Source organism: Xiphophorus maculatus, chromosome 9 (assembly GCF_002775205.1).
Source record: "Xiphophorus maculatus strain JP 163 A chromosome 9, X_maculatus-5.0-male, whole genome shotgun sequence".
Lineage (NCBI taxonomy): Eukaryota > Metazoa > Chordata > Actinopteri > Cyprinodontiformes > Poeciliidae > Xiphophorus > Xiphophorus maculatus.
The window spans coordinates 24,625,615-24,651,703 of record NC_036451.1 but is presented as its reverse complement, the minus strand read 5'-3'; the positions used below and the strand labels follow the sequence as shown (position 1 = coordinate 24,651,703).

Genomic DNA, 26,089 nt, shown 5'->3' with positions numbered 1-26,089 from the left:
CTGTCAGTTCATTCCAAATTACTATTAAACTGCCTGCATTCGTCGTATCTAAACAAATCACTCCGCTTTGGTTCATCTACAAGGTTTCCCCACAGGGTACTTACAACATTACCTACACTTGGACTTGAACTGTGCCTTTTGAATTATTCAGCCATTTCACCTGATGATTCTTGAGCACCAGTGTTGCATAAAAGATGAAGAGCAACTGCATGGTTTCAGTCAGATGAAGGGAGTTGCTGGTGATGGTAAAGTTACCACCATATGTGATGGTAAAGCTGGTGATGGTTTACACTTTTATTTAATTTTATTACAACGTCGCATGGATGTTTTTTGTAATCTTTATTGATTTTACATGTAATAAATGAATAGAAACGCTTTCTCCTGTGGGATTTTCTTATTACAGTCTCAGTCGGATTTCTACATATTAAGTTATACCGTTTAAGTCGAAACGTTTAATGATTCATTTGAACATTTCTCTTTCCAGGGTGGAATGTTCTCACGACAAACAACTTTTTCATCCTTTTAAATGTTAACTCTGGGTCCCTCTTGTTACAATTATGCATACAAGCAAAAAAATACTGTACACATACCTCAGCTACTACCTATTATTTTATCCACTTGGTGCACTGACTCTCCTGGCACCACAACAGATCCTCAGCATGTTTGTAGGATCGAAAGCATAATTTTTAAGTCAGTCGAACACAATTATTGTTACTGTTGTGATCAAAAAGGCCTTGTCGGAGTCGTAGTAACACATCCAGATAACTTGTATTTAATTATAAAGTTTTGAACTGATTATTTTTGGAGGAGTGTGTTTGCATGTTTTTGATGAGGGAATGACATTATTATATGGCATAAACCTAACAAAAAACCAGTCGATTTTGCATAACGCCAACCTTTATAGCAGCCCTAAAATATATTCTCTTTATGGCCTCGTGTTAGTTTGAGCCGCCTCTTCCGTTTCTTTGCTTTTGAGCTGTTTTTACACTGATTCTGGCTTCGTGTTGTAATGTAGAACCCCGTGGAGCCGGTGCCGTGTTCCCTGTCGCAGGTCTGTAAGTGATCTCTGTGGTACTGGGTTTCAGCCGGCGGAGGGCACACGGTTCAGCGGCCTCCGCTCTGCCCTGATAAGCAGCAGCAGCAGAAGAAGAAGAAGCAGCTCGCGGTGTGGCAGTCCTCCAGTGGCCGCTATCGGTACCTGGTTGAAGAAGGAGGAAACAGTATGTGACTGTCCAAAGCAGAGCCGAGACGCAGGCTGGCCAGTCGCTGTTCGCTTGGTTTAGAGGGGGGGGAATACAGCCGCCTTTGAGCAGGTAAGTAAGGTGGGGACTCCTCAAACTGCGCTGCTTGTCGCTCACACCGACTCCTGTGGCGTAGCTAGGAGTGCTGTGACGCTAATGGTAGCTAACGTGTTCGGCTCTGTATCCATTTATTAGTAGCTGAGTCAAATTATGGGTTAGGCGCGTCAGAGCATCTGCCGAAGCAGCTTATTGGTTGATAATAGAGCCTTAATTATAGCCCGAGCTTCCTCAGGTTAGCTTCCTATCAAGGCGCACCTGACCAATACAGGAATGCTGCTTCCTGATTCCAAACTCCTGAAAGAAGTTCATTTGCATAGCAGCTGACCGAGTTTCACAAGGTTTTGTGTCCGTGGCGGCGCAACACTCAGACAACCGGTTGGATAAGCTCAGCCTCTCATGTCTTTGTTTGGGATAAGGCAGCAGAGGGACTATATGTTCTTAAACGCGCTGCGCCCTACATGGATTTCTTCAACGCGTCAGGTTCTGGTTTCCCGCTGTGTAATGTGTCCTGTGTCGCCGGTAGGTTCCCGCTGTAAGGGACGGACGTGAAGTCTGAGGAATCTGTGTTGTTGTTTCTTATTGGGCTCTTTCAACCTCCCACCTCCTTCTTTCCTCCCTCCAGGTTGCCAGAGCTGCTCCTTCGGAGAGCATCTTCCCTGCTTGGTGGTGGATGTGAAAAATCACTCCAACACATCCAGGATCACCATGGGTCAGGACCGGGGGAAGTACGATTTCTACATCGGCCTGGCTTTGGCCATCAGCTCCAGCATCTTCATCGGTGGAAGCTTCATCCTGAAGAAGAAAGGTCTTCTGAGGCTGGCCAAGAAGGGATCGATGCGGGCAGGTACCGGCCGCTCTTTGTCTGAACACCCAGATCACATCATATCTGATTGAATTTGCCAGCTCCCCTTAAGGCACTCCCTGCTGCTGATGTGCATCGCTGACAGCCAAACCAGAAGTCGGACCAGTCAGGAAACTCGCTAATCCCTGCCCTGTGTTTTACAGGCGTGTTTATACCAGCTCCCTGGAGCAGGGTGTGTTCATGTGTGTGTGTGTGTGTGTGTGTGCGTCACAGAGTCTTTTCAACTCCTGGTAATCATTAATATCAGTAGCTCACTTGACCTTTTCCTCAGATCTGAAGGTTCTTCTTTTGGTTAGTTTCGATAATGCACTTTAGACAGCAAGTGTAATGAAGACCAGGTGATATTTTAATGGTTCATAATGTCTAACAGCATTTGTGTAACATAAATTAACTAATATGAGTTTTAAACAACGTTCTTTATAATCAAACCTACCAAAGAACAAGACCTTTAGTGTGAGGATCATCTTGATTCTGTCCTTTTTTTTTTAAGTCCAGGTTCCTGAAGAACTTAGGATTCAAACATAATCTTCCCAATTACAGGTTTAGTCACTAGTTTTATGGAACCTACTTTTCCAATAATGTTGCAATGAAATATTGAGGCTTTTATTTGGATGAGTATTTCTACGCCTTATTTTAAGAGAATTGGCGCTCTACTGCAGACATCCGCAGCATGGAGCTGAGTGTCTCTTTAGTCCTTCCGAGGTTTAATAATAATAATAAATGTGACCAAAAATGCTAAAGAACCAATTGATGTTTTTTTTTTATAAAGATGTAATAAATCCAGGTTTCAGGAGTTGATGTATGGAAATAATTGCATTGCGTTTTTACAATAGAATGACATTAAAAGTATAAGTAGTCATTTTTTTTCCCCAAATATCAAAGTCCCGTCCAAGAAAAGTGGATCAATCGTCGCGTTTTCCAAAGTTTTTATGTTTTTTTTTTATTTATTTGAAAACCCAGAAATAAATAAAACTGGGGTTCTTTAAAAATATTATTTAAATAGTTGATGTAACATTTGCATCTCTTAAAGTTTTATTTAGAAGGAGTGAGGGCTGAAATGGCACTTTGGATTGTAAATGTTGCCGACTCCTGATATGACTTATAAGACCCTGTCCCCTTTTTTAATTATGGCATCTGTATGCTTTATTTTGAAAGGCCAGACTGATCCAGTGTGACCAGTCTGGTCTAGCAAATTGAAATCCAGTCTAGTAATAATCTAATATGGAAGACTTAAAGTCTCCTATTTTGGGAAACTTACACAAATCACACAAAGTGCCAAGGGTCAAGCAAAATGGCTGCTGTTAAAATAGGTGGTTTTGGTAAAAAAAAAAAAAAAAAACTTCTCAAAAAGTGAGTGGTAAGTAAGATCTGATGCCTCCTTATGATGATTTTTTTTTTTTTACTCTGTTCTTAGACGTGAGGTTGCTTCTTGATTCACTCCTCTCTATTTATTGATACGCTATGCAGTAATAAAATCTTGTTTTTTTTTTCTGTTTTTCAGGGCAGGGCGGTCATGCATATCTTAAAGAATGGTTGTGGTGGGCTGGTTTACTATCAAGTAAGTGATAAGCTTTGTGTTATTGTAATGATTTTGATCACATTTCCAAATTTGTAGCTATATATATAAACACTTTTTTTTTTTTTTTTTTTTAACTTTCAGTTGATTTGCTTCTGTGTGTGCTTCAGTGTGTTTGTACTCACCCTGTTTTATTGCAGTGCGGCAAACCTCCCCATGTCTGGCTCTATTGCGACATGTTCTGACTGTATGCTAACGTTTTTGGTTTTTAATTTTTTTTATTTCAGTGGGCGCTGGAGAAGCAGCCAACTTCGCAGCATATGCTTTTGCCCCTGCCACCCTGGTCACGCCCCTGGGAGCCCTCAGCGTGCTCGTCAGGTACAGACGCCTCATCACGTGCCCTCCACACCGAAACGTTTTTATCAAAACCATCGTGCAGCTATATGCCGTCTTGAAACTGGAGCAAACAGCCCTCTCTTTGTTTTTCAGTACATTCTTGAGTAAATGACCTGAAGTAACAAGATAGTGTGGAATCTTGTATGTTTTGTTTCCAAGCGTGTGCAATTCTAGGTTTAAACTTTCCATGACAGGTGGTGTTTTGTTTTTTCTGTGCTTTAGTGCCGTGCTGTCGTCGTATTTCCTGACTGAGCGGTTAAACCTGCACGGGAAGCTGGGCTGCCTGCTGAGCATCCTGGGCTCCACCACCATGGTCATTCATGCGCCGAAGGAGGAGGAGATCGACAGCCTGGAGGACATGGCCAAGAAGCTGGTCGACCCAGGTAGGGATGACTCGGCGGAATAAAACGGTGCCGTCACACACGAGAGAGGTGAAATGCTGCCTCAAAGCTCTCCGCAACTTTCTGCTCGACAAGCTCACACATGCACTACCCTTTTGTTGATCAGGGGACAGCGAGACTTACAATGTAAAGAGACTTTTTGCTCTCAAGACAACAACAACAACAACAAAGAAAAAGGTTTAGAGCCACAAATGCAACATATGCTTTTGAAGAAAATAAAAAAGACAATATTTTAGACAAAATATCTACTTTAGGAGTTAAAAAAAAAAAAAAAAAAAACTCGCTCTGTTTTACTTCTATTGTTTAGGATTTAAAATAAAGAACATAAGAGGTTGTTTTTTTTTTTATTAAAAAAGCAGATATTCTAACCTAGTGTAATAAGGAAAACCTACCTAAAAACATATTACTGATACTGTTGGTGTCATTCTTTCTGGACATTCAGTGCAAATATTGCAGACATTTTTTTTTTTTTTTTTAAATGACCAAAATAAAAAATTCCGCATTTGTTGCTATATCTTTATTTAAAAACACCAACTGTTTTTTGTTAATTTTTAGTCAGAAGTTAACAAGAGCCGTTGTGGAAGGTGTAAAGACTGGCACCGGAACCACAGGTTGCAGCCCCCCTGTCAGGGTTTCTGTAGGTTTCATCAATTTAAATTTAAGACTTTTAAGTTCATGATGACAGGAATTTAAGACCCGTGTCTCCGTAGGAATGTATGAACATCATCCAGACAACTGCCGATAAGTTTCAACTTTCCCATGATGGACCCCAACAAAACTAGTGAGCTAGCAACGTTATGTTAGCACTTAGCAGGTAGCCTCTACTGTCTGAAGAACGCAGTGAAGACATTTGAGTGAAATTAAGATTATTGCCTGAGAAAAAAAAAATCCCAGAATATACAAGATTAAAAAGATGTAAGACCTCTGATTAACATATAAAAAAGAGTTTTTGAGAAACTTGCTTGTTCTAGCACACAAAATACATTTTTGTTTGTGGTTTGAATACTATTTAAAAAGATTATTCCTCATTGTATTTTTTTCTTTAAAGGGTTTTTGTTCTTCGCCACTCTTGTCATCATTGTGGCTCTCATCTTCATCTTTGTGGTCTCCCCGCGCCACGGTCAGACCAACATCCTGGTTTACATCACCATCTGCTCCGTGATCGGGGCGCTCTCCGTGTCCTGCGTCAAAGGCCTGGGCATCGCCATCAAGGAGGGCATCGCCGGCGTCAACGTGTTTAAGAACCCCCTGGCCTGGATCCTCCTCCTGGGTCTGGTGGGCTGCGTGAGCACGCAGATCAACTACCTGAACAAGGCCCTGGACATCTTCAACACCTCGCTGGTGACGCCCATCTACTACGTGTTCTTCACCACGTCCGTGCTCACCTGCTCCGCCATCCTCTTCAAAGAGTGGGAGCACATGGGCGCCGGCGACGTGATCGGCACCCTCAGCGGCTTCCTCACCATCATCGTGGGCATCTTCCTGCTGCACGCCTTCAAAGACGTCAGCGTCAGCTTGGCGACGCTGGCCGTGTCCATCAGAAAGGAGGAGCGCGGCGGCGTCCCGGCGGCCAACGGCTCGGCCGCTCACACCAACTACGAACTGCTGCAGGACGAGGACATGGAGGACAGGGGTGTGCCTTTCGACAGCGTCTCCAGGAGGAACGGAGCAATGACTTCCTCTTTAGATGCTTAATAAACGTTTTTTTTTTTTGTCTTCAGACTCAACCGTTGGGTTGGTGCCGATAGCTTCTAAAATAATGAGACAATCAACTGTGAGGGGAGGAAGAGGGACACGGATGGACCAGTAGATTGTATTTGTCTTAATTTGCCTTAATTTACTCAGACTGTCGTATTTGGTTATAGCTGGGGGTAAGTAACTTGTGAGAAAAAGTTTTTACATATTGGTTAAAACTGTCACCATTTCCACACACTACGACACAGATAATCTGTGAATACATCGAGCTCCTCCACTTCATATTAGTGCTACTGGTGCCGTCGGAAGGAATGCACCACTCCTAGTCAGAAGCAACCTTTGAACTTTACATCATGTTATAAAGTTATTCCCTCATCAAAAAACACACCTGGAGTGTTGCCTTGACTCTTTCATGCGTGTTTGCGAAATCCTTTCATTGCCCATGGCAACCATTCAGCTGTGCAAAACATCTGGTTGGAGCTAGCTCCGCCTGTGAGGCGCAGCTCCTCCTTGGAGATGCAGTTTACGAGCTTCCGCCTCACAGAGCTGCTTTCTCCCATAAGCCTCCTCTCAGCGGCAGCAATAGAGGAGCCATGTTGTGATGACTTCCTGAAGGCGGAGTTTCAGACAGAGCAGGTGTTTTTAAAGAGACAGAGGCCCAATTTTATGGCGTTAAATTAGGAAATAAAATTTATTTTAGGTTGCATTTGACACATGTAGCGTTTTTATAGCAACTCAAGTTAACTTAGTTACTTTATTGAGCTCTAAATGACACTATATGGCTGGAAAATACATAATATTGCCCTTTTAAGTCTGACACCAGGGCAAATTATGGAGCCCAAGCTCTACGTTTAGCCAAGCGTCGTTCTGTACCCTCGCTAAGGGTGTTAACCTGTTGTGATTATGATTATGCAAGCGTGCAGCAGTGTGTGTGAGGAGATAAAAATAACAGAGCAAGGATGCAAAAATCATACTGCCATAACACGCCGCTGCTAAATGCGCTAATGGTGGAGAGACAACTTATCTTTCCAGGAAAACCGTTTATCCGCTGTCATCTCCGGCTATGCTAACTAGCCTTAGCATTCATGGCAGGCTCCGCTGACAACAGAAGCTGTAGATTAGCAGCGCTAAGAGCCTCCCTCTGGCTCTGATTGGACGACTGAGCGGTGTACGTCAGTAGTTAGTTATAGGAGGCAGAGGAGCTCCATTTTCTTTTTCAGATTGTCTGTAATGCTATATTGTCACGACTGTGATAGTTTTAATAAATATGCAAAACCAAAAAACACATTTATAAAAGTAACCTACCCCGGCTATAACTGACCTGCATTCCTCTGTAGCTCTGTAAATATTTTCTAAAGAAATGCTTTGTTATATGTGCATGGATTTTCACACACTGACCTTCTTTCTATGAATCAAAAATATAAAGCTAATATATTCTGGTTTGAGGACCTGCTGACAATGACATTTTGACAAGAACCTCACTTTGATTGACATTTTTTTTTGTGATACTTGAAAGTAATTTATGTTTGGAGTCTTATCTGGCGGTAGGTGGGGGAACTTTTTACATAAAAAAAAATCTCTTGACAAAAAAACCATTTGTTACATATTTATTGAATTAAAGTGATTAAAAGATTTCAAACAAGGCACAGTGAATAATTTGCTTAACATAATAAGGATGAGGGTTATTTCTCATTAATCTTTAAAATGTTTGAGCATGCATGTAGACAGTACAAAATTACCATTTTTTTCCTTTCTCAAAAATAGGTTCACCCTTTTAATGTTCCACCACAGCAAACCCTTAAATACTCATAAAACTAATTTCCCTCCCTGAACTACAGCTACCTCCAAGTACAAAAGAATAGCTCTTTCAAAAAAGGGCGGCATCTATTCTTATAAGGCACAAGTGAAAACAAAAAAAACAAAAAAATTAAAACGTTCAAAAAGTGGCCCCATATATTGCAGTTAATAGTCCTTAGCTACTGAAGGCCAAAGGGAAACAGGAGAATGCTGACAGTGTTTGGAACCCAGAAGCGGTCCCAAAGTGCGAGCAGACGAGCAGCAGCGCCTCAGCTGCTGGCGAGCGACTGGTGGATCGGTGGCTGGAAGCAGCGGACGTGTTCCACCGGCATGTTCTCTCCGTCTCCAGACTTCATGTATTTATTCAGGATGGCAAAGATCTCATCGTTTAGGACCTGGAATTTGCGGATTCTGTCCACCATCTTCTTTAGAGGCTGGAGAAAACACAGATACGCCCCATGTTACCATATTTTTAACATTAATACACACCTGGGTTTAGGGAAAACTAGTGATTTCCCACGGTGCCTCCCTACATGCTCATTTGTCACGATGAATCAGTGATGTGAGATGCAGCATATTTTATTTGAAGAGGACAGTCAATGGGGGTAATAAACAGTTCTGATTTCCCTCATAATTACTCATGTTTGCCAACGATGGCAACAGAAATGTGAAATATTTGTTACTTATTAAGTCATTAATTAGTCACAGAGTAAAACAGAAGTAACTGGAGAATGAGTGTTAGAAAATAAATGACAGGAACTCGGTAATAAAATCTATCTGTGCATTGCGGGTTGTGCTACTGATCCGCTCTCCAACTCACCACATTCTTGATGATCTCGTCCTTGCCGTCGTGTTTCTGCACCTTGAGCAGGTGATAGCTGAAGTCGAGGATGTCGAATCGTCTTTGCTGCCCCAGCAGGGCGATGATCATGCAACCCGCCCAGTGGAGGCCGTCTCCGAAGCACTGCCTGGAGGAAGGGAGCAGGAAGCGGACACACGTTTCAGATAAACACGCTGACTTTAGCGGCTCATTTTGTGGTTGAACAGGAAGAGATCCTGCACTCACTCCACTGTGAACTCGTGGGCTCCCACAGGGATGCAGTAGACAAACTGCATGGCGCTCCACAGGCGGTGAAACTCCACACATTCGTCCACGTGCATCACGCCGTTGCTGGGCAACGGGCCACGCCAGATGGCGTCGTCCAAGAAGCCGCGCACGCGCGCCAGGATGACTTCGAACATGGACAAGCCGCAGCACAGCCGCTCTTTGGTCAGGAGGTCGCCTTCACGCGCGATGGCTATTTGCTGAAGGAAAGGGAGCGATAGTTTTCTGGTCATAATGTCACTCTGGCAGGATTTTAAAAAAGCACAAACAACGATGCTACGATGTTGACTCTGCAACCACGGAAACGCTTAGCCTGGTTCTACCTGCGGTGTTCCGAGGCGCTCGATCAGAGGAACCATGTGCAGCGCCGTGTATTTAGCTTCCAGACGCTTCATCTTGGCATCCAGGCGTTCCCCATCTGAACGGCAAGGAGAACACAAAGAATGGGTTGGTACTACTTATTTGACTGGTGCAGGAAGATTTAGAAACATTTTATCAATAATATTTTGATTTGATTTCTGACAGTCATCTGTAGTAAGTGACCTCCAATCTTTATATTTGGAGCCTGTGGTATAGAGAAAATGATTTATGTAAAACATCTCTTTTTAAAGTCAGCAGTTTTTTTTTTAAAAGAAACAAGAGTTATCTAGAAATAGACAATATGGTTTTGCCAAATAATAGACCATTTTGCAGCACAAAAACAAAAAAAAACATAATTGGACTGTTATCTGTAACTCTACAACATCAGATATATATTGATTGGGAAAACCTAAATGTATTGATTCTAGGGTATTGCTTTGGAGGGAAAATCCAAATTCAAAAAATATTACATATTGTAGTGCCCAAAGTGGTTTTTTTTTATGTATATCAACAACAGTATTAGAGGTATTGACTTGGTGTCATGTGCAGGTGACAAATCTTTTCTGTTTTAATGTTTTTAATTTTTGAAAAGTAGAAAAAGTAAATCCTGAAAATGCAAACAGAAGGAATAAAATAAAATTTCTTGGAATGACATTAGGAAGACATTAGTTACTTCCATATAAAACAATAGAAACTGCTTGGAGTGAGAAGGGGAGGGAATCATTTAGGAAAGGAACTCAATTCAAAAAGATGTGTATATCAGGGAAACTTATATCCAGAGATAGAAATGTAGAAGGATCAGATTAGTGTAGACAAAGTACATATGTACAGTACATCTGAAATACTGTTTTTGTTGTTTTACTGCTTTGCAGTATGAAAGCTAACTGTGTCTTGATGTTAATGTGCTTACCTTTGACATGCACTCGCGGCAGGATGTTTTGGAAAGGCGCAGCATGCAGCAAGTCGCACACTTCTTCCTGAGACTGTAAGACACGGACATGAAAAACGTCAGCCGGCTGCAGAGCAGAGAGTCGGCGCTGCATCCCGAAGCGGGCCGATCCGTACCAGACTCTGCTCACTCAGCAGGCAGAACAGGAGGGCGTTGCCCACCTCTCTCAGGTTCTGGAAGCACACCGTCTTGAGCTCGGCATACTCCACAATGTCCTTCAGCTGGTGGTGGAAGAACTCCAGGATGCCTGGAGCAAAAACACAAGGCATGTGTGCTTAATAATCGTATTTGGGTTATATGCTGAATTGAGATATGATGCTCTCGTCTAACATTCAGTGCGCTGCCACCTACCAGGGGAGCCGTACTCGTGGCGTGGAAGTCTGCAAATCTTGGGCATGACCTCCATCAGCGTCTTCACGTACTGCAGGATGGTTCCCTGGAGCTGAATGACGGAGCAGAGGACGACAACGATGATGATGATGGAGAAATGACAAGTGACAGAAGCTCCATCCGTGGTCTTCTAGATTACACTCACCAGACTTTTGACGACCTTAAGCAGCTCCTCCATCACCACGGCGATGCCCTGGTAGCCCAGCAGTCTGCACATGACCTTAATGTGCGGCGGGCCCAGAAAGTTCCTATAGGTGGTGAATGTGCTGCTGTAAGCCAGGTTCAGGGTCTGCCCACACACAAACACAAAAAGGCAGGTGATGATTAGGAAAAACCTTCTTTTTTTATTATTATTTTAATGTAAAAGTCATTTGTCGTGCAAATTATTTCAAACTCAGCCACATCTGGTCTGTTTTGAAGGTCTTTTTCAAATGCAAGTTGGAAAGTATTTCATAAGCTCTCCAGTTTATGTGTCAAAATGCTCTAAATGTCAGTGTGTAAAAATACTCATAACCCCACAGACAAACTGACTTACAAGAGTTGGAGTGTCTTCTACATCTGTTTACAGTAAACTGAATTTAAAAGGTTCAAAGATAAATAGAACCAACCGAAATAAGCTAAAAACAATGGAAGTCATAAAAAAAGAAAATCTAAAACTAAACTATTTTTAGTTATTTAAGGCTGCCAGGTCCTCGTATCCTCCCCCCCAAAGTTCAAAGGTCAGGTTTAGTGATCAAAACTGTGAAAAATCCTTCATAGTCCATAAACTTGTATAAAAATATTTCCAGATGCCATTTTCGATTAAGAAACAATACAGTTTTTTTTCATGTCCTAACAGCAAATGTCTAAAAAAAAAAAAAAAAAAAAAGAAGAAGAAGTAATTTAAACAATACTTGCAATTCTAACCTAAATTTTTTTTTAAATAATTCAAAATCTTTGTCATAAAAATCTCAAAAATACTCACAAAACCAATTTTATGCAAGAAGCATTTATACGTCATGGTTTTACAAGTGAAATGTGCTTAAATAAAGTTTACTTGGTCACAAAATGAAAAATTCATACTGTAAAAAAAACAACAGATCAAAATAAAATTAAAAATAATCTGATTTCCTGGAAGAATCTGAAAGAAGACAAAATAAGTAATATAATAAAACAGTTCGGTTAAAAAAAAAACCCCTACAAAACAAAATTAAAAAATTTTAAAAATGGAGCAAATACCAAAACAAAGATCAAATGTTCAGCGTCTTTAACTAATAAAGCCAAATGCAACAGCTCTTCATTAAATTATCTGATAATCATCACTACTTCAGGGTTTCTGACTTGCAACTGAAACAACTTCTGACTTCTGAGGCTAAAAATAAAAGCGTGCTCGAGGTCGACAGATCGCAACAAGGCAAAGAAACAGATTTTAATTTAATCAACTTCATCAAACATTTAAACCAGCGTTTTAAAAACTACAAATGTGAACACCAGGCTCCATGACAGTGTGGTCGTTGCGCTGTGGGAAGAAACAGCTGGACAGATGGATGAAGTGGCTGCAGAGCATTTCATCTCACCACTTAATATTCCAGATACGACACGCACCACATTCCTGGTCAACAGGAAATGAAAGATCTGCATCGCCACAATGTCGACAGAGGAGCTAGCAAGTAAAAAACAAAAAGGAAACGGAAAACAATCCCTGTAGAGAGTATGACCTATGACTGACTCACAGATGGGAGAAAATGTACTTTTTTCATCCCAAACAGGAGATTTTAGCTCCCTCTCCTGCTCCCTTTGCTCTAATCCGCTAACACTCCCTCTAGTGTTGCAGAATCTGAGATAAAGACGCGCTGATCTGTGATTCAGTCCCTCAGAGCAGGACTCTGCATCGAGCATCTCCGTCTGGTTATAATGGAAGAGGCGAGCGAACACCAGCAGCGACGCTCAACACACTGGGAGGATCGTCACACAGCGGAGTGTTTCCATGGTAGGCCTGAATTTTATCCACGTTATGCTGTGAATGTCTCAAAATAACTTCGGTGCTGTGGAGATCATATCTTGTGCCAGCACACGCAACAGAAAGTCGATAAATGTTCATCTGATCGAGAAGGAAAGTTACATGTGAGTGCATGTTTTTGATTGACCAACTTGAATGTTTTAAACATGGCTGCCTTTAAACTTACAAGTTCGAATTAATAAATGACTAAAAACACATAGCTAGGGTTAGAGATTAATGAAAGAGGAGAAATAGAGGAAAATCTAAATATGAAGCCAAAAGTTGATAAAGAAGTAAAATCAGTGTAATCATTTATTTACTCTAGTTGTTGCATTAAAAAAATGGAAATACAGAACATTTAAACTTTAAATTACTTAAATCTACTAAAACCCAAAGCACGATTTTTTTTTTCTAACGATGGTTTCGGCTGACAGATCATCACCTTTCCTTTCACATAACAGGTGACACAGTAAAGATAAGCCTCTGCACTAACAATCCTGTATTATGTAATTTAGTGAACATCTGCACACATCTTCATCTGCCTCCCAGCGGTTCACAGATAATCCATCATACAGAACTCAGTCGCTCCGATAGGTTTTTTGCACTCTTATTTTATTTTTTTAAACGGTTATTTAAAGATAGAAAGAATAAATGAGCCTTCATTAGGTTCAATAATTGAAGCCCGTTTTAGCAACAGATGAAATTTGGTTGAAATATACATTAAAATGAGTGGGTCGGATGAGAGATTTGCGCCATTTACGTCTGGTGGCATTGAGTTACCGTGGTGATTTTTTAAATCCAAAAACTACACCAAAAACCAAGTAAGCTTTAATGGAGGCAGCATAATGTAAAAATGGCCTAGATGTGGTTTCATGCCTCCACTTTAAGATGCAGTTTTAGATCATAGACATACAAGCTGTATATAAGTTGCATTCAGTGGGAATGGGATGGGATGCATCAACCACCATCAGAGTTTCTTTAGGAGTTTTTTTTAGTTGTGTTTAATGAGCGTTTAGCATTTCTTACTCTGTACTTCCGTCGCCTCTTTTACAGCTTGACTTAATGCTGTGAGCCTGTGGCTGGAAAATAAAGCGAAACCAAACAGGAAGCTCTTCTTCGGTCGTCATGGTGGTCACTGTCTACAACATCTCGTCCACCTCGGCCAGGGTGACGTGGCCCGCCTCCCCCGCCTGCCTGGACACCTTCTACAGCGTCATGTACGACCCCAACTGGAACAGCCTCATCATGGGCTACAAGCGCAAGAGCTTCAAGCACGAGGAGCGCATCCCCGTCAGCCAGACTGCCACCTACCTGGGCAACCTGCTGCCCCAAACCGCCTACTTCCTGTGCGTGACGTGCCAGGCCGCCGACCCCGTCCGGGAGCAGTGCCAGGTGTTCAGCACGCCAAGCGAGAGCAGCGAGGGCCACGACCGGGCGGGCTGGGAGGTGGCGGTGGGCGTGTGGCTGACCTGCTGCCTGCTGCTGCTGGTCATCGCCGGCGTCCTGCTGTGGGGCTGCCTCCACAACATGTGCTCCCTGCCGGGCCGCGCCGCCGAGAGCCGCCCCGTGGTGACGGCCTCCGCCCGCCAGGACATGTCCAGCTCGGGACACCTGTTCCAGGCCAGGAGGAGCAGCAGCGAGGAGAGCATCAAGCGGGCCGCGGCCATGCAGACGTCGCTGATGCTGGCGCAGCCAGGCGGCCATGTAATTACCCCGGAGCATGAGGGCTGAGCCGGCGCTGACAGAGAGCCGGCATTAATCGAGCGGATTGAGGTCACCACAGTATTGTTCCGCGCTCCCCACCGACCCCGGCCGAATTATCGCCAAACGTTTTACCCCGCTCAATGAAAATCCTATTTGTGCTTACAGGGATATCGTCATAGCAACCACTCATAACAAGACTCTTTGAACCATTTTAAGTGAGTTAATTTAAACATACAAGCTGATACGGTGAAGATGGTCATTCTACTACAAATATTAAACTCATAAAGGGTTTTTTCAGCTTTAACCTTCTAGATTTTAACTTGGACTCTAGATTTTTTTTTGCAGAGAGGAGTTTTTCCCTAAACATTCTGCACACGACGTAAGAGACATGAAACCCGGCACAACGTTTCCTTGAATAAAGTTTCCTTTCCTTTATATTCTGTAGGAATTTCATTAGGGCTGGGCAATAAATATATTTAATTGAGCAATCAAATATTTACTTTTTGCAAATGTCATATATGGAAAATCTGGATTTTTTTTCTACGAATGCACTTCTTAGATTTTCACAGTTCAGTGACGTCATCTTGTTTGACAAACATGTTTTACAGCTTTTATTTATCTGTACTTTGAATTCAGGTCAACTGCACAGCCAAAGATAAGAGTCGGGCAAAGATTTTTTTTTTTTTTACAAAAATAAAGTAAATGCTACAAGAATACAGTCGTAGTAATAAGAGAATAAAGTCATATAACAATAAAGTCAGAATAATACAAGAATAAAGTTATTACCAGAATGAAGTTGTAATATTAGGAAAACTCCAAGACAAAAAAAGTAAATTATTTGTCCAAGTTTTTCTTTTTCTTGGATTAATAAAAAAAAGTATTTTCTTATAATTTTAAGAAATTTTTCTGGTAAAATTGTGTCTTTATTCTGTTAATTTTATAACTAAATTCTTGTAATTAAACAGAAATTCTTGCAGCCTGACCCTAATACTGTGCTGTACAACTCGCAGAAAGAATGACTGAAGTTAAAGACACTTACTGACAATATTTTCCATCATTTGCAATTTATTTTTTAGAAAAGAAAGCAAAGAGAAAAAGAAAGATTAAAATCAGAAATCAGATGTGGTTTGAAAAATTTCTGAGGTTGTATTTTTAAGCCATCTGGCTCAGCCCTTCATTTTATTATCATGCAGTAAACATTTAGCTTTAACATGTCTTTACGCACAGCTGGTCAGGTCACGACAGACAAAAAAAAAAAAAAATCTGTTGCTTATGGAATCCAAAGAAATAAAGCGAGTCGTTCTCTGGGAGTGGTGATAACAGAGGAATGTACTGACCTTTGACCCGTACAGATAATGGGGCTGAGCGTTGGGGGGCTTATCCCTCTGGAACTCTTGAGAGAAGGGCAGGATGGTGCGCACAAACCTGGACGCACAGAAGGAGATTATTCAAACACGCGTCACAGCGCAACCTAAACAGCTGGGTACATTACACAGAGATAAAAAGTAAACAATGAACACACACAGTCATCAGCAGCAACTGTACAACCCATCAGCCACAATCCCATCTCTTTACGCACAAGCTGTTGTTGAAACTTTCAGAGCTTTCAGGAGTGCAGATTTTATGTAACTGTAGAGAAAATACCGTGTCCATTAATGCGGCACCTAACGAAGCACAATGAAGAGACGTAATTTCAATAAATGCAAACCAAGCTAATAAATACCTGGACAAACAGATGATGGTCATTAAAGAGTCAGTGTTATGGAAAATGTACTTGTTTGAGCTTTAAGTCATGTTGTAGTGCTATTCCCTCATCAAAAACATACCAGTTCCTTCAGACTAGCCAGCAGCAATTAGCAAACACCTGATGGAACCGTGCATCAGTGAAATGCTGTTAAAGGATTAATAGAGGAATGATGTTCTGATGACTTTCAGGGAGTAGTTTCTTAAAGAGATGGAGGACCAATTTCAATGTGTTAAATGCAGCGTTTTCATAACAACTGAAGGTAACATTGATTGTGCTATAAAGTGGCACCATGTGGCTGGAAAACACACGATACTGATGAGTCTGGAAATGTGAGCTGGCCAGGTTTCGCCTTGATTTGCTCTGACCAGTGGCTGACTAGACGGACATTTAAAAATATGATTCTTTTCTAATCAGTAAACATGCCAGAGTTGCGGTAAGAGTTAAAAATGTAAAGTTTAAAGTAAAAACATAAAAAACTGGCTCATAAAGGAAAATTTAAAACGTATTTATCCGACTGCTGATTCAACAGCAGCAGTCTCAGTCATCAATAATAGCTTGTTTTGTTCTGTTATGCGGTTTATTGAAATTTATTGCAAAGGAAATGAGCATTGTTGTATTGTCTGTGTACCACATTATGTACTACATTAATGTTGATTAAAGTTTTTCTTTCTTTTAAATCAACACCTTTTATTCAGTCTTTAAAACTGCATTCTAGTTTGTTCTGTTTTTGTTGATGGACCACAAATCTTTAAGTGCAACTAAAATACAGCCAGAAAAAAATGAAACTCAATAGGAAGAAAGGGAAAATCAAAATTTAGGACAATATAAAAAAGACACAAACAGGTGTCATTTATTTATTTGAGTCAATCTGACAAATATGAGCAGAACAATTGTGGCAGCTGCAAACTCAGTGCAGCTGGCATCGTGCTCTGCTTGTGCTGAGTTGGCCATTTGCATTTATTTGTTTAAAACCAAGCTGATCCTTCTGACCTTTCACTGATCCTTCTGTTGTTTAAACTGAAAATAAACACAAAACAGGGAATTTGCTGCTAAAACGGACTCTTAAATGCATCCGATTCTCATTTTGTTTTGTGTAAATGCATTCTCACTGAGTAAAACTACAACATGGAGGCCTGATTTTCTGTTTTTACAGTGTTTATGTATTGCTGGTCATCATTTCTAAGTAAATGAAAAGTAATTTGAATACAATCCCTGAGAATTTAACCGCAGCTGAACTCAACATGGCGGCCTCTCTACTGCAGCCGACCCACCTGTTGGTGGAACCGTTGTAGCAGTAGTTGGGCAGAAAGTCGTAATTGAGCTCCCAGAAAACGTGCAGTGTTATCCTGCCGTACGGAGCCGACACGTTGTGGTTGGCCTCGCGGAACATGGCGTCGAAGCTGTCCAGGGTCAAGAACTGACTGAGCAGCTTGTGCGTCATGCGATTGACCTCCAGAAGACCTTCGAGCTCCTGGAAACAGGAAGTGCAAACAGTTGGCGAGCACAGAAAAGGCGGCAGAAGAAGCCGTTTGCTTTCCAGATAAAAACCAAAAACTGAAGAGTCGACGTGCCATTATGGAGGTGAGGTCCTCGCTCTCGAAGCGGTTGATTGCGAGCTCCAGAGATTTGTGGAGCGCCGCCGAGACGCGCTGGGTGATGAGTCGGTTCAGGTCAATGGAGCGGCCCAGGAGCTGAGAGAGAGGTTCTGTTAGTAAAGGAAGCAGGGCTGCTGAAGGGGAGAGGAGGGAAGGGAGTAGCAGGTAAGGGACACACCTGGACATGGCGCTGCTTCAGCAGGGTCTCGTATCGGTTGGAAGTGGGCCAGGGAATGTTGGCACCCTGGTTCTTGCAGTCGGCTCTCAAGCGTTTATCGAGGAGAAGACTGAAGGATTCAAAAGGAGTGAAAAGACTCGAATGAACGCTTATAAAGATTTCATTCTGATGTATCGAAATATTTTGGATTGTTTAATAATCTTTACAAGTTTTTTTTTTATTTCTTTAAATTTACAGCTAAGTTCTTCATCTATTATCTCGACAAATGAGATAGGAGAAAAACACTGAAGCACCTTTGTGTTTCATAAGTATAAAGACATTTTCGACTAACAAGTTAAAAAGAAAAATGAACCAATTTAAGGAGAACGCCATCTTGCTTCTTCTGTACATCATACCTAAAAAAAACCCTCAAGTAAATAATGAAATAAAACTTGATGTGTGATGGGTTTTTTTTTTTTTTTTGACATTGTAGAAGACAGTTCTCAGATCCTGAACTTGACATCGTCTGGCTGTTGTCCAAACTTCAATCATTGGATCCTTCAGATGAAAATAAATTTGTCAGAAGACTAATTTTATGGTGGCAGTATCATGCTGAGGGTCTGTTTCACACATGGTGGTCTCAGCCACTGCACAAAGTGGATTGAATAATAAAGAAAGCAGACTCTCTTCAATGAGTCTTCAAATCAACAGTTAAATCTTAGACACAACTCGGTAGTGGCAGCGTCATACTGAGGGGTTGTTTTGTGCTGCAGATGGTGCACAAAGTGAATAAAATAATAATGTAAGATGGCGTTATATGTTCAAATTCGCATTCGAACTCAAATCAACAGAGAAGTTGTGGAAATGTGGACAAAGTTGGACGTTACAAACGTACAATAAATTAATTTCTTTCCATTCATGCATTTGTTTTGATTAATGGACCAATATAAAAAAAACTTTATTCTGATATATTAATTTATTAGTGTAATTATGTAGTTTTACTTGTACTCCTTTAGGATGACTTTTACCAACTGTCTAGGCATATTTACAGAAATTGTCATTATTAATATGCACTGCAAATCTACTGAAAATAAAAAAATAAAGAATAAATAAATAAATAAAAAAATCATAGTAAAATGTTAAGCCATAATTATACCAGAGGCTTGTTGATGGCGACAAAAAGCATATTTGTTCCTGAAACTTGCATCAAAATCCTATTTTCACAATCAATTCAAGTTACTTTTTGTTGTATAATCCATTCACTCTGGAAAATGATATCTCAAAAGAATCATTGCAGAACCAAATTATTGACAATGATGAGAATAAGAAAACCTGAACTGAACTTCTTCTAAAGAATTTCAGCTAAAGTGGCCAATTACCTCCCACTCTAAAATCATTTTTTTCCTGAAATTATGAATCATTGCATAACAAAAATCCACTACAACCTCACATAACACGCAGAGATTTAGACACACCTTTCTTTTCATTTGGAAAAGAGAAACAGTGGAAACAGAAGCACTCACCTTCCAGCTAGTATCTTGTAATAGGCGAATATCTGATCAGCCAGCTTGTAGACAAACTGATCAAAACACAAGTTGACCTGAAAAAGCAAAATAAAGAGTTAGAATGCCTCGTAAACACAGACAATTAAACAGTAATTAAGCAGTAATTTTAAACTGGTTACGCAGCAATTTGACCTACGTGATTTTTCAATTTGATTCAAGAAAAGAAAAAGGAAAAACCCTCAACATTTATAAACTGTTATGCAATGGCTCTATATATATATCAGAGATATGCAACAGAGATTATTGAAGAGAGCTGAATCATGGATTTATGGTGCACAACATGACTGCAAACAATATACAGTATTAAAGGGGGGGAGCGTATTTCGTCATGAAGCTCTGCCACACCGAATATAAAAGATTAAGCTTTTCTAAAGGACCATCACATCATCCAGGACACATTTACAGTGCATTACCTCAGCCTCTATTTCATCATAGAGGAACTGCTTCTTGAATTTGGTCAGAGCGTAGTGTGCACTGTCGTTGTACAAGTCCAGGGGATACAACACGTACCTGCACACATTTGAGGAAAACTTTATGTTACTCATAAAGGTTTACTTCAAATGTGCCTGAAAAAGTTCCAGAATGCAATACAGTAACATTTGTACATCATTGAGTCCCAATTCTGCCATCGACTGATAAAATATGAACACATTCTGCCAAACTGCTCCTGCAAGGTGAATGCTTAAAAAAAAAGATGATGTCATCATGACACAAGCAAATGAATAAAGTTGATTTATTCTGACGTCGGTTTGAAGAATTACAGAGTTCTGGCTGGTGCCAGAGAATGTGCTTAATGGCTTATGTAAATCTGTAGCGTACCGAGGTAATCCAGTGGCCAACATGAAAACAGGCCTGAAAACATGAAGAAACAACATCCAGCTTTGCAGAGCAACGCTGGAGAATCTGGTCAGAAAGGTGAGCATGTGGTGCACAGAGAAAGTATTCACGCCCCTGAGCTCTTACACTTTTAGCCACGTCGCAACCAAAAACGTCAGTGTGTTAAATTGAAATTGTATCAGATCAACACAAAGTGCTTAAACATGGCATAAACATGATAAATGGACTTCAGAGTCTTCCACTGCTATAACTCTCCAAAATTTTTACTAAATTAAGCCCAAGTAAAATCTAGTCCAGCCACTTGTTTTAGTTTTATGTCGCCCTATTAGTGAATAGATTTTACTAATAGGTCCGTCTGTGACACATCAAACATCTGGAAGAAGGTGTTGGAGACAGAATTTAACTTTCTGAGCTACAAGCAAAAACCCTACGGAAAAATAAACGCACCATCCCACTATGAAACATGGTGTTGGCAGCATTATGCTGTGGACAATGCTAGAAGAAAACCTCAGAGGACTTTCAAATAGGGCAGAGGTTTGTCTTCCAGTAGGACAACAGCCCTCAAAATAAAGTCAGAAACGGAAAAGAATGGTGCAGATGACAGCATACTAATGCGTTAAAATAGTCTAGTTCAAGTCCAGACTTAAATTCAACAGCGAATCAGTGGGATAGCTTGAAATATGATGTTCATAGATGCTTATTATCCAACTTGGAGGATGAATACAAGCCACACTTTATTTTTTTAATCATTACATAAAATCTTGATAAAATAAAGTTTGTAGTTGAAACATCACATGTAAAAAGGTTCAAGAGGTATGAAAAAGGCAAAGGCACTGTGTCTAGTAAACACTCAGAGTAAAACAGCCTTTATTTTACTGGTGTCATTGTATCATGTAGATAAAACCAATCAGAAAACGTGTCAGTTTGTCAGATAGGGTGGGCGATGTTCATGATATGTTGTGGTATTATCGTGATGACGATAAAAGAGATGATAAAAAATATTTATTACTTCTTTTTAAAAACTGTATGACAGTTACAGCAATTACAGTCCCTCAAACACAAATAATACTGTTGAAAAACATTACTAATTTTAAACCAGTCACATAAAAAAAGTGTGATTTGTGTCACTAATCTGCACGCAGTATTTGCATTTAATCATATTTTCAAATTTATTTTTACTCTCATTAAACAAACAGTGAAGAAAACAGTAAAACTCACAATCCAAGCAGTACGGACAGTTTTGGGCATTTTTAAATATGGCTAATTGCAATTTAATCAAAATTCTTATAAAAATAAATTTATCATGATAAATGATAAACGATACACGCCGACTGTCTGGGTTTGAAGAAGTAGAAGAAAGGATGAATAGCTTCCAGAACATGTTTTATCACACAAAGACTTACTCCATCATGGAAGCCTCCTTGGTGTCCAGGATGTGGTCGGTGAGGATCCACGGCATGGACATCTCAATGGGGAACTGGATCCGGCGGCCCATGGTGAGCTCCAGGAAGAACTCCCTGAACCAGAGCTGGGACAGGTCGCAACACTGCTGCAGAGTCTCTGCATGGAGACACGGAGAAGGGTTTTAACTCCGGGCTTTTTTCTGTTTGTTTTTTCATCCAAATGGCTGAGATTACAGAATGAAACTCCTCACCACTGAAGTTCAGCAGATGTGTGTAAAAGAAGGACTCCTTGTGAAATTTTTCAATGTCCAGGATGGTGGGGCCCTCGAGGCTGCTCCGCAGGGTCTTCTTCGAGCCGCTTTTGTCTGCAATGAGAGACTCCAGCATCGTCCTCACCATGTAGAGCTGCGGCGTTTATGAACAGAGAAAAGGAAAGTGAAGTGAGCAGTTGAATGCACCAACAATGATTTTTAGAAAATTGGCTTGTTTGGAAGTTCACTGCATCTCTTCTGTTCTGGGTCATCCTCTCACCTGTAACATTTTTATCTTTTTATCTAAGAAACACTAAAAACACAAGTGTTGAAATCTGTTCTTGGAAGCAATCTGGACAGTAGATTGGTTCTAAGAGCAAAGCTCTAAGCTGATAAATCGGCGGGGTTTACGCAACATAATGGACGAAACTATTTGCCCGAAATGTTGCTCAGCAACAAAACTCCTGACTCCTGAACACAGATCATATTTTAATCGACAGCCATTTCTAAAGTCCTAAGGTTCATTCAGGACAAAGAAAAGCTCCAATAGAAGTCAACTGAATACAAAAAAAAACACAACACTAGACTACAGGACACAACATGCTATTAAGACCCAAAGAGTTTGGCTCATCTGTCTCGCCCAGAGTCAGTTTTGATGCAACAGTGCAAACCTGCGCTCTAATTGGATGCCACACCGGCTCCATGAGCTTCATAAGCCTGATGAATGTGAACTTGCGGAGCCTGATCTGGTGACACCTTCAAGGTGTGGGAAAGGATTATAGCTGGGATGATAATAAAGGATCATGTCTGCCCAACAATAAAATAGCACCATTTAAATTTAGCGTAAATGACACCGATTCATCTGCTTAAAGTTTATTTTAGTCAAGCTCTTACCAGTTCCACAACTAGAAAGGTTGAAATGGAGACAGACCTGAGTGCTGGAGGGACCCACGGCTCGCCGGGGGACTTTAATGTCGAAGCCCCCCTTTGGGTCCTTCTCTCCTCGCAGGGCGGGGTCGTTGTGCGGCTCCCGGCCCGTCTCCCAGTCACACACCGTTTTCCGGATGGCCTGAAGGACGCTGCGGCAAACAGGTCAGAAACTTTAATTAGTCTGAGCATAAGAGAAAAAAAAACTGACAGCAATAATCCTGCTGCAATAAGCAGTTAATGATGAATTTAAATGGGTTCAATTATTTCCTTTCTGATGATTGATATTTTTTGATGGCCAATTTTGTTTACAGAGGCTTCATAATCCAATTTCTTTTTGGTTTTGCTTGAATGAGGTTTTTATTTTTGGTTCATTTAGCATTTTTATTTTGGATATTTAAAATACGTATGTTCCTGTGATAAAAAATACAATCAGTTTTTTTTTTTTTGTGGGCTCTAGTGTCCCTTATATGATAGTAGGCTGACAGGAAACAGGGAAGGAGAGGGGGGAAGACATGCGGCAAATATCGTCGGGTCCAGGAGTCGAACCCGCGACGGCCGCGTCGAGGACTCAAGGCCTCCAAATATGGGTTGCACTAACCACTACGCCACCACGGCACGCCCACAATCAGTTTATATTTGAACAAAAACAGGTTTGTGCATAAAGTACTGTAACGTGTGTTACCAGTATTGGGTTTGCTTAGCCACCAGGCATATTCTCAAAAAAAAAAGAATTATTCAAAATTTATATGGTGGCCAGCATGCGATATGCAGCAAAGACGTACAACTTCAATGCTGAACGACCTTTGAGCGTTTTGACTTGATCCAGAATTCCTAGGACTAGGAATTGCGATTCTCTGTAGAATCAATTTTTTTTCTGCACCTCTGATCATCAGACTTTAAGCACAATGTGAAATCAGACGTCGCTTTGTCTGACCTCTGGATGACATTCTTCTTCTTCTTGATGGCCTGCCTCAGCGGGTCTCTCAGGGTAATCTGAGCAAAGTCCTGCAGAGCTGAGTAGATGGTGTGACGGATGGCGTGGTTAAACACGCTCTCCATGCGTCCCATCAGCACCTGCAGCCCCTTTATCATCGCCATCACCTGCCAACAGCGCAACATGTGATGAGCGACCGGGCTGCCAGTAGTCTGAAATCATGTTTTCAGAGTGATGATGGGACAGACCTCTACGAGGGCGAACTTCTCCTCGCTGGTGTAGTTGTAGCGGGTGGCCCTCTCGTACTCCTCGGCGTTGTCGGGACACTCCTTGTTGGAGTATTTGTCCGTCGGGTGAACCAGTTTCCATGAGTACTGTGAGAGAGATGGAGACTTTCTTTAAATGGTCGGAAGGGGCAAAGTGCATCAGTTGTGTTGTGAACAACTGATCCAAGTCTTGAGCAGACAGCCTGTTCTCTCGTACCACTTCCATAACGTGAGCGCTCCACTGGGAGAGCAGCTGCATGCCCTGCAGGGCCAGGTCGAACAGCTTCCTGTACTCCGCATCCGTCTTCTGGGACTCCTGACGCCCCGATCCGGTCACAACCTGCGATCACGAAAAAAAAAACACAAAACAAAATCAACTCACACCACATCCTGACTTTCCTCATATTTCAATGTGAATCACACTAACTCGTGAGCCTTCAGGAAATTAAAATTTCTAGGAAGATTCAAATTTTCCACCTATATCACGGCTGTCAAATTTATTTTGGGCCATTTCAAGATTATGAATATGCTTAAAGGACTGGCGGTTGCAAAAAGTGCTGATAAAACACATTCTGCATTTGATGAGTATCTGAAGAAGTATCCAATTAAATAATATTGGACATCTTTTCACGCTAATCAGTCCCTCTGGAAATTCATGATTGTTTTGGGGGATTTTTTTTGCAATTAATATAACAGATTTTCTGGAACTACTTTAGAAATAGTTGCAAGAAAAGTTGCACTTATGTGTGACAATAGATGAGACTTTTTGCTACTCATCGTATTGTTCATGGACTGTAACTTGAGGTCAGTAGTAGAAATAAGAAATAACTGGCACCTACAGGTGGGGAGTTCGCATAACGTTAGCAGGATTCAGCTTCTTTGCACCACAAATCTGGAACAAATGTCCAGAGAGATTGATTAACCAAATTTATTTTATATATTTTGAGGAAAATTTGCAGTAACCTTACAATTATCCATTAGCGCAGCAAAATGAAGAGATATGTTGATTTTGTGTGAATCACAAAAATCTGGAGGGTCTGATTGATGTAATGTGGTAGTATTTAGATAAAAACTGCTTTGATTTGACTGATAAAATAACATTTAAGCAAACAACTGTTATCTTGAAGGTTCTCCTTATGCATCTCTCTGGAGTCTAGAGGGCCACATAAGAAGCTATGGTGGGCTGAATTTGGCCCCAGGGCCTCGAGTTTGACCACGTAACCAAACTGATCAACTTTTACATCATATTGCAACTGAAAACAGCCTGAGCGTGGACGTAGGGTTCACTTCTTTTTTAACTGGGCTCACAGTATTGAAGTACAAAGGTGGGATGCATCACTTGAGCGGATGACCATCAGGCCTGCGTCTCCCATACGAACCTCGCTGTTGCTATAGCGAGCGAGCTCGGAGATGAAGCGCATGTGATCCTCCCTGATCTGAATCATCTGCTCACATATGTTGTACTGCGGGCTGCTGGATATAGAGGTGCAGGTCCATCTGGAGGGTGGAGGAAAAAAAAATTTAAAAAATGAAAATGTGTACAACAAATTGTAATTGTGGGTCTGCACTGTATTGTTTCCATGTTTCTGATGCAGATTTAGTCTCACTTGGATTTGTTCTCTTCAAAGTGAGCGCTGGTCTTGATGTACCGGGACAATTCGATCTGCATGTCGCCAAACAGCGGCACCACCTGCAGTTGCTGTTAATCCCAAAACACAAATATGTCTCCTGTAAATGCTGCATTTATAATCCCAGATGGATTTTCAACAGTTTCAACAGAAATTTAAAACCTGGTTTAAATTAGACCATAAAATTATAATCTTGTCAGCATGATGTTTCCTTGTGAAGTGACAACCTGCAACTTAAGATGTGCTATATGTGATATAAGTTCTATTACACTCAAATTTCATCCCAACACATTAGCAGCAACATTCAACAGATGTTAAAGAG

The 26,089-nt window shown here is 41.1% G+C and overlaps 3 protein-coding genes across 3 annotated transcripts in view; 2 read left to right on the top strand and 1 right to left on the bottom strand.

Annotated features, from left to right (window-relative positions):
- The first annotated feature begins 1,320 nt into the window (after nucleotides 1-1,320).
- On the top strand, nucleotides 1,321-8,168 carry nipa2 (non imprinted in Prader-Willi/Angelman syndrome 2). Its single transcript, XM_005804449.3, has 6 exons — nucleotides 1,321-1,820; nucleotides 1,924-2,145; nucleotides 3,665-3,721; nucleotides 3,967-4,057; nucleotides 4,298-4,458; nucleotides 5,525-8,168. The coding sequence occupies exons 1-6, from the start codon at nucleotides 1,760-1,762 to the stop codon at nucleotides 6,169-6,171; spliced, it is 1,239 nt and encodes a 412-aa protein (XP_005804506.2). The 5' UTR covers nucleotides 1,321-1,759; the 3' UTR covers nucleotides 6,172-8,168.
- Nucleotides 7,765-26,089, bottom strand: part of cyfip1 (cytoplasmic FMR1 interacting protein 1) — a 34,121-nt gene continuing 15,796 nt past the window's right edge. The window contains exons 10-31 of the mRNA XM_005804426.3: nucleotides 25,747-25,838; nucleotides 25,519-25,636; nucleotides 24,357-24,479; nucleotides 24,122-24,247; nucleotides 23,874-24,040; nucleotides 22,941-23,088; nucleotides 22,010-22,163; nucleotides 21,759-21,915; nucleotides 19,932-20,028; nucleotides 19,477-19,553; nucleotides 17,975-18,083; nucleotides 17,773-17,892; nucleotides 17,473-17,672; nucleotides 15,792-15,879; nucleotides 10,918-11,061; nucleotides 10,734-10,824; nucleotides 10,499-10,629; nucleotides 10,344-10,416; nucleotides 9,397-9,491; nucleotides 9,035-9,273; nucleotides 8,789-8,936; nucleotides 7,765-8,402 (exon numbers count right to left, since the gene is read on the bottom strand). Of these exons, the coding sequence (XP_005804483.1) occupies nucleotides 8,238-8,402; nucleotides 8,789-8,936; nucleotides 9,035-9,273; nucleotides 9,397-9,491; nucleotides 10,344-10,416; nucleotides 10,499-10,629; nucleotides 10,734-10,824; nucleotides 10,918-11,061; nucleotides 15,792-15,879; nucleotides 17,473-17,672; nucleotides 17,773-17,892; nucleotides 17,975-18,083; nucleotides 19,477-19,553; nucleotides 19,932-20,028; nucleotides 21,759-21,915; nucleotides 22,010-22,163; nucleotides 22,941-23,088; nucleotides 23,874-24,040; nucleotides 24,122-24,247; nucleotides 24,357-24,479; nucleotides 25,519-25,636; nucleotides 25,747-25,838 (2,862 nt within the window). The 3' untranslated portion in view covers nucleotides 7,765-8,237. The remainder of the gene's footprint in view (nucleotides 8,403-8,788; nucleotides 8,937-9,034; nucleotides 9,274-9,396; nucleotides 9,492-10,343; nucleotides 10,417-10,498; nucleotides 10,630-10,733; nucleotides 10,825-10,917; nucleotides 11,062-15,791; nucleotides 15,880-17,472; nucleotides 17,673-17,772; nucleotides 17,893-17,974; nucleotides 18,084-19,476; nucleotides 19,554-19,931; nucleotides 20,029-21,758; nucleotides 21,916-22,009; nucleotides 22,164-22,940; nucleotides 23,089-23,873; nucleotides 24,041-24,121; nucleotides 24,248-24,356; nucleotides 24,480-25,518; nucleotides 25,637-25,746; nucleotides 25,839-26,089) is intronic.
- On the top strand, nucleotides 11,937-15,785 carry fndc9 (fibronectin type III domain containing 9). Its single transcript, XM_023340229.1, has 2 exons — nucleotides 11,937-12,741; nucleotides 13,804-15,785. The coding sequence occupies exon 2, from the start codon at nucleotides 13,876-13,878 to the stop codon at nucleotides 14,479-14,481; it is 606 nt and encodes a 201-aa protein (XP_023195997.1). The 5' UTR covers nucleotides 11,937-12,741; nucleotides 13,804-13,875; the 3' UTR covers nucleotides 14,482-15,785.

Coding starts and splice junctions, on each gene's coding strand:
- fndc9 (XM_023340229.1), top strand. CDS start 13,876: ATGGTGGTCACTGTCTACAACATCTCGTCCACCTCGGCCAGGGTGACG.
- nipa2 (XM_005804449.3), top strand. CDS start 1,760: ATGGATTTCTTCAACGCGTCAGGTTCTGGTTTCCCGCTGTGTAATGTG. Junction 2,146..3,664: donor GAAGGGATCGATGCGGGCAG/GTACCGGCCGCT, acceptor TCTGTTTTTCAG/GGCAGGGCGGTCATGCATAT. Junction 4,459..5,524: donor CAAGAAGCTGGTCGACCCAG/GTAGGGATGACT, acceptor TTTTCTTTAAAG/GGTTTTTGTTCTTCGCCACT.